At 41.2% G+C, this 13416-nt stretch overlaps 3 protein-coding genes across 3 annotated transcripts in view; 2 read left to right on the top strand and 1 right to left on the bottom strand.

Moving 5' to 3' along the window:
• LOC108017946 (SH3 and cysteine-rich domain-containing protein) overlaps positions 1–13416 on the bottom strand; it is a 70152-nt gene that overhangs the window by 49642 nt on the left and 7094 nt on the right. The window contains 3 exon segments of the mRNA XM_036814056.3: positions 10620–10766; positions 12202–12327; positions 12403–12582. Coding sequence (XP_036669951.3) covers positions 10620–10766; positions 12202–12327; positions 12403–12582 — 453 coding nt within the window.
• On the top strand, positions 7038–7973 carry LOC108017947 (uncharacterized). Its single transcript, XM_017085177.4, has 3 exons — positions 7038–7475; positions 7540–7663; positions 7730–7973. The coding sequence occupies exons 1-3, from the start codon at positions 7107–7109 to the stop codon at positions 7843–7845; spliced, it is 609 nt and encodes a 202-aa protein (XP_016940666.3). The 5' UTR covers positions 7038–7106; the 3' UTR covers positions 7846–7973.
• On the top strand, positions 11235–12001 carry LOC108017948 (uncharacterized). The gene is made up of 3 exons (XM_017085178.3): positions 11235–11635; positions 11695–11818; positions 11877–12001. Exons 1-3 carry the CDS (start codon positions 11291–11293, stop codon positions 11990–11992), a joined length of 585 nt encoding a protein of 194 aa, XP_016940667.3. The 5' UTR covers positions 11235–11290; the 3' UTR covers positions 11993–12001.

Here is a 13416-nt window from a genome sequence, read left to right as displayed (position 1 = left end):
ATGCGTGAGTGTGTGCACATGAATATGGAAATTTTTGGGCATGACTGCCTGGCTGGCTGGCTTGCACAGGCATTACAAAATGCTCAGGCGCTCGAGTTAATTGCCGGGCACATGGCGTATGCGTGATTTCTTCGAATTTGCTTCAAAGTATGCAATGGCCATTGACCACACAGAATGGACTGTTGTAAATAAAAAAAAAAAGAACAAAAAATGGCAGACGCCAGGGGAAAAAGTTCAAATGCACAAAGTTCGCAGTTCAGACCACAGAAATGCCAGTCAGAAAAATGAGGGGGGGGGCTGGAAAAGTTTAAAATTCAAACAGCAAACTAAAGCTCACATGGCACACAGAGGAAAAACACAGTGATAATTAAACTTTCGACAACGAAGAGCAGACAGTATCACTTCTGGTGCCTTTGCCTTTGCGATGGCATTTGCCATTATTCAACTATTTTACTGACACTCGTAACACTTGTCGTGGGCGGCCAGCCGTGGCCAACATCTACATGCGGCTGCTGTTGGCCTGGCCAAAAGGAAAGTACAATAAAGTGAAGAAAAAAATGTACATATCGTATATAGACAAGACAACGAGAAGGGCGGTCCCGAACAGAAGTGGGGAATGGGTAGTAAACTTGTAACAACATCCTTATGCGATAACAAGCAACAATGCCAGGCGAAACTTATTTGCATAAATAAAAATTGAAAAGGCGGAAAATAAAAAGCGAAGAAAAGTGTGGAAAATGTGGGGAAAGTGGGGGGGGGGGGGGGGGTTGTCCCTCCCCCGAGTAAGTGTAAGGCAAAATAAAAGACAAGTGCCAAGCAAATAGTGCAAACTTTTCCTTTTGAAGGCGAAATGCAACTGGCAAAGGCAAATACACTCACACACTCGTACTAGGACCGCAGAAAGAGACGGATAGAGATGCAGGCCAGACCGGAAAAAGAGACGGCTATAGATTATGCGGCTGGTAAACGCTATTATTTTATTTTCCTTGCGGCCAAAGTTTTGCTTATTGAATATGCAGCGGCCAAATGAAATTATGGAATTTATTTAGACATCTATTTGGCTCTTAGGATCAACTTTCGCCACGTCTATACCAGGAAATATATATGTTGATGCGGATAAGTACAGCGAGGGCATAGTAAAACCGGGTTGGGAAAACTTTAAGCATAAATTACTCAAAAAATTGGGGATGGAGCTGGAATCATGAGAACTTTTATAGTCTTTCAAATAAATGTTTTTACTTCAATATTTTCATTTTGAATAGAGTTGAACCATGTTTGTTATATGTTTCAATTTCAATAGAAAGTTTATTTTCTTAAAAAATTTATACAGTTTTAAATAAAAAAGGTAACTGATAAAAGTGTGCAATATATTAGGCAACCACTAAAGCCATAATAAATTGATGACAGAAATCTGTATCAAAAGGGGAAAAAACAATAGTTTAAAATAAATTGAAAATAATGGTAGAAATGGTAAAATGAATACTCGCTGATTGGTAAAAATACAAGCCGTGTTCTAAACGATATTATTAAATTTATTTTGACACCTATAAAGATCTGGTTATTAATTTCAATAAAAAGTTGAAATGTTTTCTAAAAATATATATATACTGTTTATTATACAGGTAACCGATAAAAGTATGAAATATATTAGGCCATAATAAATTGATGACAAAAATCTGCATCAAAAGGGGAAAAAACAGATGTTTAAAATAAATTGAAAATAATGGTTGAAATGGTGAAATAAATTCTCGCTGATTGGTAAAAATACAAGCCGTGCTCTAAACGATATTATTTAATTTATTTAGACACCTATCAAGATCTTGGTATCAGCTTTCGCCACAATATTTATTTGTTTGCCAGTCCGTAAAATATACGTTGATTCAGACAAATAGAGGAAGGCTGTGGTGAGTGAAACCGCAGCCGTGGCCAAAGCCCGCTCATTAAATATACAGCAGAGTGAAATGTCAACGTGGAAATTAATTAACTCGTCGCGAAAGCCAGGACTCCGGACTCTGGTCTCCGGACCACAGACCCCTGACCCCTGACCCCGGTCTCCCAGAATCCCGACTGCCAGTGAGGTCGCATCACTGAGCTGGCAGTTCCATGCTCATATTTCAATCAAAACTGCGACAGCTGCAAGCCAGCGGCATAAGCTCGAACATAATTTTGGCAACGGTCCATCAACTGTTTGGTTTGGGCCAGATTTGCCTGTTTGCCCGTTTGCCTCCTGGCCAGCTTGCCAGCTTGCCACCTCGCGTTGCGCGGCTCATCAATATTTACAAGCGGCGAGCCCCGAATTTGTCACCCCAACGTTTTCGGGGCTGGAAAGTTAATTGCCAAATGACACAATTAATGCCGAGGCAGTCGGAAAAAGGCCGCAGGAACACGCCCACACGCCCAAGCCCAAATTGACAGTCGGGGGCCAAGCAGAGGCGGCTTAACCTTAAGATTAATGTACGGCAATTAAACGTTTAAGTGTTGATTAATGTGACTTTCTGTTTGGCCAGGGAAAGAAGGAACCACGAGGAACAAAAGAGGATGCAGTGAAGCCGATGGCACTTGGCCAGCTGGCCATCTGGCCCTCTGACCATCTGACCATCCGACCATCTGACCTGTCAATCTCTCAAGGAGAAGAAAACTCAAGCAGCTTGGCCTCGCTTTTTCCATTTTCTCTGATTGTTTTCCCCCCCGTTTTGTTGCCCATGCCAGCCAGCCAGCCCATTTCGGGTGGCCATAAATTTCTTGAGTAGGCACTGCAACAACTCAAACTCAAACGGCAAAGACATTCGCATTTATCATCTTTACGGGTTAACTGCCAAAAATGCTTTGAGGCGGTGCAAACTGGGTGGCAGTACAGGCGAAGCGGAGTGGAATTGCTCCATGGCTCACCAAATCCACAAAGTCAAACAATGTTGTATGCTTTACTAGTTTTATCATTGCTCCTGGCTCCTCTCCCGTCGACGATTTCCCTTCTATCCCCCACCCTAGCAGCCTTATTTTCCCTCATTTTCCTTTATCCCATTTTCCCAGGGAAATTCGACTGCGTTTATCTTGTTGAGTAAGGTGAACAGAACATGGGGCATAAACTATGAATGTCAGATAAACAGCCGTCAGATTCGCATGGAGTGCTGGGAAAGGGAAAAAAGGATCTGAAGGGTTCGCATTAGTGGGTGAGCGTATTTTAAAACCATTAGGTCTTCTCCGCTATTCCGCCAAATCCTTCTTTGGACTTTGGCCCTCCATAAACAGCGGACTTTATTGGCCTGGCCAGCATGGCATACTTTTTGACGCAATCGTAAACATTCCTGAAATCGTCGGGGGAGAAATAAAAATGTTATTCGATTTGCTACGACAGCAAGAGGGATCAAATTAATAAGGAAATCCGAAACTGTCATCTAGTTAAATTTCAATAAAATGCATGGAATTTTAAGAGCGGATGAGCATAAAAATTTCATTGAGTTGAATAAAAGTTGAAACTCAGTATCGGAAACCATCACTTTTCAGCCAATTTGCAGGTTTGTAAAGCCCAGAGATGTATACTCCATTGAAACTATAAATGTATAAAACACCTATCGAACATTTTATTCAAACGTTTTGCCTTGTAAATAAGTTATGGTGTCCTTAAAACACCAAGGTGTCCCTTATCCTGACTCAAAATCATGTTCCTATAAGAATTCTAATCGTATACTAATATTTAATTTAGGAGGAATGCTCGTTTTCCGAGTGAAACTTAGTTCGTGCTTACTGCTAAACTCGGCACATCCATTCAGTTCTCGATCAGATTTATCTCTCCGGCAATAAAATATTCAAGACACAAGCATATCAACTTACGATTTGCCTGCCCTTGCACTTTTTCTACCAATTTCACAGATTCCCATCAACTTGGCTCCTGCTGACAGGCGAGTGTTTCCCTTCCAAGGAGCAGCGAACCGACGGGGAATACAATGGCAAGTTCTCGTGGCTGGCAAAACAAATGACTAGAAGAGATTACAGCAGCATTTCTGCTGATTTTCAAATGAAATTTTAATGAATGCACACACACACAGACACACCACCCACATGCAGATATCCTAGAAATCCTAGATACCCATGGCAAGTGCCAGGAATCGGAGCTGAAAACTGTTTTTTCTGTCATTCGTGCGTCAACGAAATGCTAAATCTCTAGAGCGCCAAACAGCCGAAAATCTGTCTGTCCAAGTGTCTATCTATTTTCGGCCAAAACGACCCCAAAGGCACTCCCACTTGGCCCTCAGTAAATGTATCTATGAGCATCTACAGCTGCTCAGAACTGGGAGAGTTCAAGCTGAAAAAGGAATAATTTTCAAGCCTATGAAGAAGCTGGATAACATTGTATAAGAACTTTAAATAATCTATTTTTGAAAACTGTTTAAATTTGTATAATGCTCAATATAATTCTAGTTTTTGATAATATATTAAAATGACCACAACCACCATCTGTGACTAGTGCCTAAAACTTAAGTTCTTTTATAAAAAACTTGTTGCCCAGGATGTGCTCATTAAATAGATTAATAAATGTTAACATTACAATTTTTTTAAAACTTTAAAATTTGTATTTCCTTCTTTTATAAGTGACTCCAAAAATAATAATATTCATCTGTTTATTTAAAGTACTACAAAAACATATTTAATATTAATATATTCTAGTCATTCTCTGTTTAAGCCCCCTGGTTTATAAAAATAAAAAACTAAATTAACATTTTATATCTTAATTAATTAATTAATTATTTAGAATAACGTAAAATACTTTCGAAGAATGATATTTATATGTATAATATGATATTATGCAGTACTTATAAAGCGAACGTTTTTTGGGGTACTGCACATTTTTCGCAATAGAGTATTCCCTAGTCGTTTGATGACCTTATCACTCTTTCCAGCTTATGTATCTCTAGCTGTGACCCCAGCACTTAAATATTTATCAGTGGACAGCGAAAACCGTCAGCGTGAAATGCAGAACTGCAAAACATTTGCGCGGCGTGTTCATTCAGTAAATTAGTTGAAGCATACATCCGTTAGATACGATTCCGATGATGAATGGGCGGTCGGTTAATTGATACCAAAATTCGCAAATGAATTCCCATTGTTCATGGTTCGCCTTTCACCCAGTATCGCGGGATCCGTCCTTTTGGCGGTTTCTGATGGTTTCTGATGGTTTCTGGTGGATTCTGGCGAACAGGAACAGGTAGTGGGCAATTAAAACGGGCTGAGGCAAGGATTTACTCCTGATTCAGGGCCATTGTGTGTGTGTGTGTGTGAGGCAGCGCTGATGTCTTTAATTAAATTTGCCTTTAGCCGCAAATCCTTTTATGCCGGCGCCATTTTACTGGGGCTTCCCTTTGGCATTTGACTTTCCCGGGCTGTGTTTTTTCCGAGCGGTTTCCAAGGATGCAACCGCAATTGCCCTCGGGCAGCTCCAACTCCGGCGAACAGCGCGGCATCTTGTGATTTATTATTAAACATGAATATGAATTCCTGGATGGAATCTGCTAGACGAAGCCTTCTGCCAGGGCTGGAGGGGATTGGGTTTGGGATTGGGACTGAGACTGGTACTGGTACTGTGAAGCGTGGGCTGAGAAAAAGAAAACGCTGCCGGGACCTGTTGGCATTTTTATGCCAGCGTTTTTATGATTAATTAAAATTTATGCCCGAGCAAATTATGCTTTCACTCCCAAAGACCGTATGCGTATAAATATTCCTATTCAAAGGGCAGGCATCAATTCCTTGTGGCCATCAAGTTGGGTGATTAAGATTAAGAGGATTGTCATAAAGAAGAACCCAATTTGGGTCAACTAATTGAAGGCACTCGAGGGGAAAGGCGGTGAAAGGCGGAGAAAGGCGGAAAAGCGGAAAAACAAAACTATGCCGAATGCGAATGCGAATGCTTCGAAAAAAGTGAGCGCATTTCATATTTATTAAAGCAATAAAATAAAGTAGGAACCAACACGGGCCTTTCCGGCACGAGAGTTGTTGCCCAGATAACGTGTCAGGACCCAGGACCCAGAGAAATATCACTGTGTCACCCACACACGCACACGTCACACACTCACACAGAGACAGAAACAGGATCAGGGACACCCCACACACACACTTACATAAATTGAGGGAGCCATTGTTGCTTTGGTTGCGGTTAACGTGCAAATTTGTTGCTTCCCCTTCTCAGGATTGTCCTGCGGATTTGGCCTAGGAAAAGGATTCCCAGGCAGGCTTCCATAGAAGGGCAGGGCCATAAATTTAAAATTAACCCTTTAGGAGCACAACATTTGACCTTCAGTTGGCGCCCACAGAGGCGACAGGCTTTACAATAAATCCTGGGCATTCGCAGTCCCAAAACGAAAAAGAGAGAGCAGCCAATTTCCTCAAGGGCTGCCAAATTAATCGCCTTTGCAGGTGGCCCATTTGTGCATTTTAAATCGGTAAAAATAATTCCATTTCAAGCGATTAATTAATTGAATGGGTTTCGGCTCTCAATCGAAATGAAATAATTCCCAGCATATTGGCTGGCAACCGATAAATGGATATACCGAGTTGTCACTACGGCAGAACAGAACAGCACGCCAAACAATAATAAATAAATGGGAAACACGACTTGGCCCGCAGGCTTTTGAAACAGGGCAGGAAAAGAAGGGCGAATAAAACACTGAAATGGGCCAGAATGGGCCAAAAAAGCGCCAAAGGACAGGGGGCGACGAGGGTTTAACTCAAGTGGCTCCTTGGCAGTCAAGACAATTCGAAAAATGCTTTTAAAAGGAAATCAGCAAAGGAATTTCGCTTATGGGCAACTGATTGTGATTGTGCCATCGAATCGGGCGGAACAAGTTGAACAGGCAGTGAAAGTGGGGAAAGTCCGGAGCTGCCACACTTGGAAAATTGAATTGTTTTAGATTTTCCTTCATTTTGGGGCTCTCCTTGGCGCAACGTATAAATCAAATTGGATTTTCTTGTGCACTTAACTCTGGAATAGTCAATCGGAAGTGAACCCAAAACTCAATCAGCGGCAAGGCTGTGGATGAAAAGTTCATTAGTAGGCTGGCAGCCAAATGTTCCAAGGCATTTACTCAGCTCTAATCCATTGAAATCGTTCGAGAATGTCGTCTATTCGAAATTGGCTAGACTCGCAGAATGGCTGGACCCCACTAAATCGAAATATCAGTGATATGAAGGGATTAAATAGTTGCTTTTACTTCTTCGGCCTGAAAACGGGCTGCAAGTTGATAGCCGTATTCGAAGCCTTGGTTAATATGCTGCAAATGTGCAGCCTCTTTATGGCCGAGATGGCGGTTAAGACCAGGACAACTGAGTCCCCAGATTCGCTGATGGTCACCAGGGAACCAGACGGGGATATGTTCGGAACGAACACTATGATGCCCATTTTCGAGGCCAATATGTATTTCAGTAGAGCCCTTAGCTCAGTGACTGTGTTCAGGTCTTTACTGCTCTTTATAGGCGCCGAGTGGGTATGTTGTCCTCAGGAATTTTTAAAATAATACTCCTATTACATCATATAATACTACATATCAGAGTCACATATCCTGTCTAGTCCTGTGGCTTTGCATTACTGTCATAACCACGATGATCGGCACTATCATTGATATTATGCAAGATTGCGATTTGCTAAACATGTTCTTTCGTACTATTTCCATTTGTAAGTATAAAATAAAATAACCAGCTTACAATATCTTATCTATTATTTAATTACCACCATTTTCAGTTCTCGAAATCTATTTCTGCGCAGTGGTTGCCTCTTTGGTTCTTAAATTACAGGATAAACTTCGCCGTAATGTTCAGGAAACGGAAGTGCTTTTCACACAAAGCGAGGAAGCTTAGTAATTACAAGATAATTTAATTACTTTAAGTACTACATCATGGTCATACTTATAATAATATATTTTAAAAGCAAGACCACCTAAACACTTAAAAGGAAATAAACAATTCACTCGAGTATGATAATCGCAGTTAAACATTTCTAAAACAAGCTGGCAGTCTAGTGTTTTGTAGCTTAGATAAATGGTATAGCATATGGTTATTTCTATGATATATAATTGAATTAATTCGTTGGGCAATGAGTTATAGCATGCCTGGCCACTACAACCAATTTTTGAGCTAAATATGCACAGATTGCTACTTAAACATGCTGGTTTTATGGCTAAGTAATTGTATTTGCATTCGAAACTCGTGAAATACACACACGCGGCGCGAAAACTTGCACATTTGCATGGGGAAATTCGAAATGTGCAAATGTGCAAGGCATATAGTATATATGGTATCGGGGTATCTCAAAAATTGATTGCACTGGCAAATTGAACAGGAAACAAAGGCTGAAACGCTCGTTATCGCGATAACGAGTATTTCATCGGCGAAAATTGAAACCAAATATTTGGGAGCATTGTAGAGTAGTAGAGTAGAGTAGAGTAGAGGTATCGAGTTTAAATTCTTACTTTTGCGTACGGCGACTTTTTGGGCGGTTCTCGCGAGGAGGTGGCCGCTGCTGCCGTGGGCGTGCCGCGTTTGTTAGGCCGATTCTTTTTGAGAACGATAACGCGCATGATGGGCAGATATATATATATTTACTCGGTATCAAATGTAAGGGGGTGTACGTGTGCGTGTGGCTTGCGGCTACTATTTGCTTGCTATTTATTTACGCAAAGTGTTCGTTTCTTTTATTTTGAAAAACTTTCAAATTTCGAGGTGTCGCCGAGTTCGCTAGTCTCTTTTTTATTTTCTCAAGTGATGGCCGTTCACAAACGGGTTTCCACTCCTCGCGACATCGGAGGCGGATTCAGATTTCAGATTTCAGTTTTCAGATTCAGATTCGAATTTAGATGCGGAGTGTGTAGTGGGTGGTTGGTGGTTACAAGTACGTGTTCGGGTGCTATTGCGACTGCACAGGCACAAAGGTCACGAAATTACAAAATGCAAAGCGAGCCGAGCCTCTAGCTCTAGATAGAATTTTACATAGTTGATGTTGCGATTACTGAGTAAAGATAAGTTAAACTACATCTAGATTAGCAAAGAGTATTGGTTATTTACAGTACATACGAGTTAGCTAGAATTTTTTTATTTTATTTTTTAGTTGAGTTGTTGCTTCGGATGGGTGAAGTTCGGCACTGGGGCCTCGAATTTCGACTACTTGGCTAGTTAGTTTTGTTAGAAAAGGCAGGCAAAAGAAATTCGAAGAAATTCTGGCAGTGCTACGTTCTTATTTTATTCGAAATCATTGGGCGCACGGTGCGTATGCGTGATTGATTAATAAAGCTAAAGTTATTTTACATGGACATGGACTGTCGACTAGTTGGTTGCATTACTATTTTGATCATCGTTTGGTTACTTACGCGCTGAACTCAATTCAATTTATCTTGTGTGTGGCTATGTGGCTATCAAAATAGAGAGAACAACTCGCCTAGAAAAGCCTGCTGCCCTGAACTGCGCTCTAAAATTATGCATATATATTATAGAGGATATATATATGAATGGTGTCTGTTTTGGGGAATATATTATATTATATCGTTTTATTTTTTTTTGGTTCTTAAAGGTTTGTGTTTTTCGTTTGCGTGGTTTTGGTTTAGCTGGCCCAGTGGCGATTGGCAGCCAATCACACCTCAGGCGCGACGAAGAACGACGACGACGCGTCTACGGATGCGGATGCGGATACGGATACGGATACGTCTACGGAACTACGGCTACGGCACTACGGCTACGGCTACGGCTAATTTGTCGAACGGATGGATCACCCAAGAACGGAGCTGGCGAGCCGCGTTACGTATACGTCGGGATGCAAGCACGTGACTGACTTGGAGCGACCGTTGCACGCTGCTTTTATAAACAGCGACATCGGGAAAATGCTGGCAAAGGTCTGGCAACGCTCGGCATGCAATTTTCCGCGCTCTCTCTGACTCTCTCTCAGGCTTTTCCGAGCCTTCTTCGGCAACAGCTGATTCACTTGGAGGCTCTGAGGTTGAGGTTACAGTCAAAAGGCTGCTGGTTTTTACCAAAAAAACCGCACACAAATATTGTTTTCGACACCAAAAAACAAAGTAAATCACACAGCACACGAAGGATACTTTTAATCAGACAGCCCCGTTTAAATTTGGGAAAACACGCAGCTGGGAAATGCAGGAAAAATCAAGCCATACTGCCGCACTGACCACGCACAAGCTAATCTACCGCAGGACTAAGCGAAGGACGAAGGACGAACCTAACCCACAGTTGGCTGCTGGCTGCTGGCGGCTTTCCTTGGCCTAAAGAGAGAGTGGGAGAGAGACGGCGAAACGCTGGGGGTCACATGCGCAGTCGGCAATCAGCTGTTTGACCTACATACGAGCGCCAGTTCATCTGTACTTTCAAGCGTGCAAACGGGGGGCGTGTCGGCAGTCCCGACCCCGCCTAATGGAACCCATTAGATCTCGGCCATGAAAAGCCCCCCACAGCAAAAGCTGGCCAGCAACAGGTCCGTGAAAAGCTTAGCGTGGGCTTTCACACGGCCTAAACTTTCTTTCCCAACTGGTTACTTTCCCCGCTTTTCCCTTTTCCAGCCAAAAAGCTGGGTGCATTATCCCGCTAAACTTTCGAGCTTTTCACCATCTTGGATAATCTGAACTCACCTGAGCCCTTATGGCCGCCAAATGGATCTGCTTGGCCCGCAGGTCAAACTTCTTCATGGACAAATCCTCCTGCAGCTCGTTGACCTTGTTGTACAGCTGACCCTCGATCCCGCGTGTCTGCGTTCGATTTAGAGCCTCAATGGAGTCCTGCGGTGTAAAATATGCAGAGACACTTAGGATTTAACTCGAAAGAAATAAATTTTAAACTTAAATTTAAGCTTGCAAATCTCAAAAATTAATTTATATACTATCAGGTTTATACTAATAATGAATGATAGTCATCCATTCAATAATGTTTTTACAACAATAAGGTAATATATTAAAAAAATTAAGAAAAATATGGAACGGTTTGCCATTAGCACTGGGAAAATATAAATAAATATAAGAGTTTGTTAAGGTAATCCGAAGTTAATTTCACAAATTAAAAAGAGCCATTAACTGATTCTCTTCATTTTGTTATTTATTTTAAATAGAATATTATTTAAGGTTAAGAGTATGCGCTATATATATGACTTATTTCCGTCTTAACATATTTTCAGGAAGCCTGCGAAAACAATTTCTTGTAAAAAATAACCATCCTAAATACCTGCTTAAAGTAGGCTAGGTGCCAACATTCCATAGCTTTTTCATTGAGCAAATATCTGTAAAAGTCTCTCATTAATCGTGCGAAAATGTCCTCTACTGAGATATACATTCGCTGGCAGACCATTGTGCGCAAATTGAAAAACTTCCCTAGACTAAAGACTTTCTTTTATTTTTTCGAACTGGAAACAGGATGCAGGATAATAGCTCTGTTTGAGACCCTGGTGAGCGTGATGCAAATCTGCAGTATATATCATCTAGCCAATCAATCAAGACCAAGTGTAATCCTACCGGATCCCTTTTGGATCACAAAAATCGAACGAGACGGCATTATCAATAGGATGTTTCTCTATCACACGAATCACCACTTTTTGATGGCCCTTTGTTTGGTCACTGTTCTGAATTCGATGCTGCTCCTTATAGGATGCAAATGGGTGAGAATTCAGTGAAGGACCTTAAAATAAAGTAGTTGATTTCTATATTTTTCCCCAAGGGTCAGCAAGTTTGCCTTTTTCTCTGGATTTACATTACAGTTTTCACGACTCTTATGACGACTATTAACAATACGATTCGCAACTTGACTTTCATGCAGTGTCTCTTAATATTTCCGACATTCAGTAAGTGTGCAGACTTTAATTAAATTGGAGATAAAAATATCTAATATAGAATTTTCAGCTCTTGAAGCCTATTTTGGCGTGGTAGTTGCATCATTAATTTGTAAATACCACGAGAAACCCAAGGAATGTAATGGAGATATCGAAGTTCTCTCCTCAGAAAGCGAAGAGCTGTAGGCAGCAAGGAAGCCTAGGAGATTCTTTTATGAAGAATTCGGAACAAATATATGTTGGATTTTATCGTTTTCACATGATGTTCTATACCCTGCACTTCGAATAACCAACACCTTTTACGAGACGTTTTGAAACCTATAAATATTAAAATCTCCCGAGATATTCATGGTATCCTATGGTGTTTTTTTTACCTTGTGGTCAATTTATCTCACCTGCAGCTGACGTATTTGCAATTCCAACTCGATGGCCTCTCGCTTCAGCGACTCCAACGCGGAGCGTTGTGACAAGGTGGAGTGTCGGTCGAAGACCAGCTCGTTCCGCAGGCAGGGCGTCATCTCCTGCGGAGGACACACGCAATATGCCCACAAAAAGAATCAGGACAGTTCAGGAGTTCTGGTTTGGTCAGTACTCACATTGTGGTCGCCCGCCTCCTCGCCGGCCTCTCCTTGGGGCGTCGAGAAGAGCCGTCGGGGAATCTTCTGGGCCTGCGAGGGCTGGGCCAGCAGGCGGACGAAGTTCACCAGATCCTGCTGAGGTGAGACCGCGCTGCACTGGTTGGTCAGGCTGTTGTACCGCTTGGCTTGGTCGTTGGCCTGGGAGATGATACAAAATATTATTAATCAGTAACTTTATAAGGTATTTTAAGGCTTTTCCTGGGACGGTCTTCCGAAACTCATTGTAGTCCCCCTCAAAAAAGTAAAAGAATACCTATTTTAAGATTACCTAGTTTTATACATAGAGTATAGTACATATATAGTATGCATAGGTTTAGGGTGCTTCATACCTCACTTGGAAACATTTTTCCTGGGACTTTATTCAGAAACTCATTGAAGTTCGCCTCAAAAAAGTAAAACAATACCTCTTTTAGGATTACCTAGATTTATACATAGGTATATAACACATAAAGAGTGATTCATACCTCACTTCGAAATATTTTTTATTTCCTAAATACCACAAACAATTGAATAAAATTCGTAATTAAAAGCACTTTACATATCTTCAAAAAACAGGTTGATTTGTTTATTGATTTTTTGCTGTTATACCCCCAAGCGTTGTTTACCATTAGCCCAAAGTAAGTACACCATAAGCAGCATTTCATGCCAGCAATTAAATTATTTACTTTAAGCTAAAATGCTTTAAATGCTCTTGAAGTGTTTTACAATAAAACAAAAAATACTTAGGTTCTTTACTGCATTTAAATCATAGCCCGTACTGAACTGGTTAATGTATGAAAATGATTTCTTTCACCTAGCTAAAAGGTAAACCCTCTTTTTATTTACTCTAATCCCTGGCTAGGTAAAAAGTGTAACCATCATTAGCCAGAGCCTGCCCGCGCATTAGGCAAATTACCACAGCAAATTGCTACTCCGGCAATTATTATAATAGTGTACAAATTATTTTCCAGGAAACAAAGGGCGGTGCAGAAA

Source organism: Drosophila suzukii, chromosome 2R (assembly GCF_043229965.1).
Source record: "Drosophila suzukii chromosome 2R, CBGP_Dsuzu_IsoJpt1.0, whole genome shotgun sequence".
Classification (NCBI taxonomy): domain Eukaryota; kingdom Metazoa; phylum Arthropoda; class Insecta; order Diptera; family Drosophilidae; genus Drosophila; species Drosophila suzukii.
Note: the sequence above shows the minus strand (reverse complement) of the source record. Positions and strands in the feature narration are given on the sequence as shown.

Coding starts and splice junctions, on each gene's coding strand:
- LOC108017948 (XM_017085178.3), top strand. CDS start 11,291: ATGTCCTCTACTGAGATATACATTCGCTGGCAGACCATTGTGCGCAAA. Junction 11,636..11,694: donor TCCTTATAGGATGCAAATGG/GTGAGAATTCAG, acceptor TTTTTCCCCAAG/GGTCAGCAAGTTTGCCTTTT. Junction 11,819..11,876: donor CTTAATATTTCCGACATTCA/GTAAGTGTGCAG, acceptor TAGAATTTTCAG/CTCTTGAAGCCTATTTTGGC.
- LOC108017947 (XM_017085177.4), top strand. CDS start 7,107: ATGTCGTCTATTCGAAATTGGCTAGACTCGCAGAATGGCTGGACCCCA. Junction 7,476..7,539: donor TCTTTATAGGCGCCGAGTGG/GTATGTTGTCCT, acceptor ACTACATATCAG/AGTCACATATCCTGTCTAGT. Junction 7,664..7,729: donor CTTTCGTACTATTTCCATTT/GTAAGTATAAAA, acceptor CACCATTTTCAG/TTCTCGAAATCTATTTCTGC.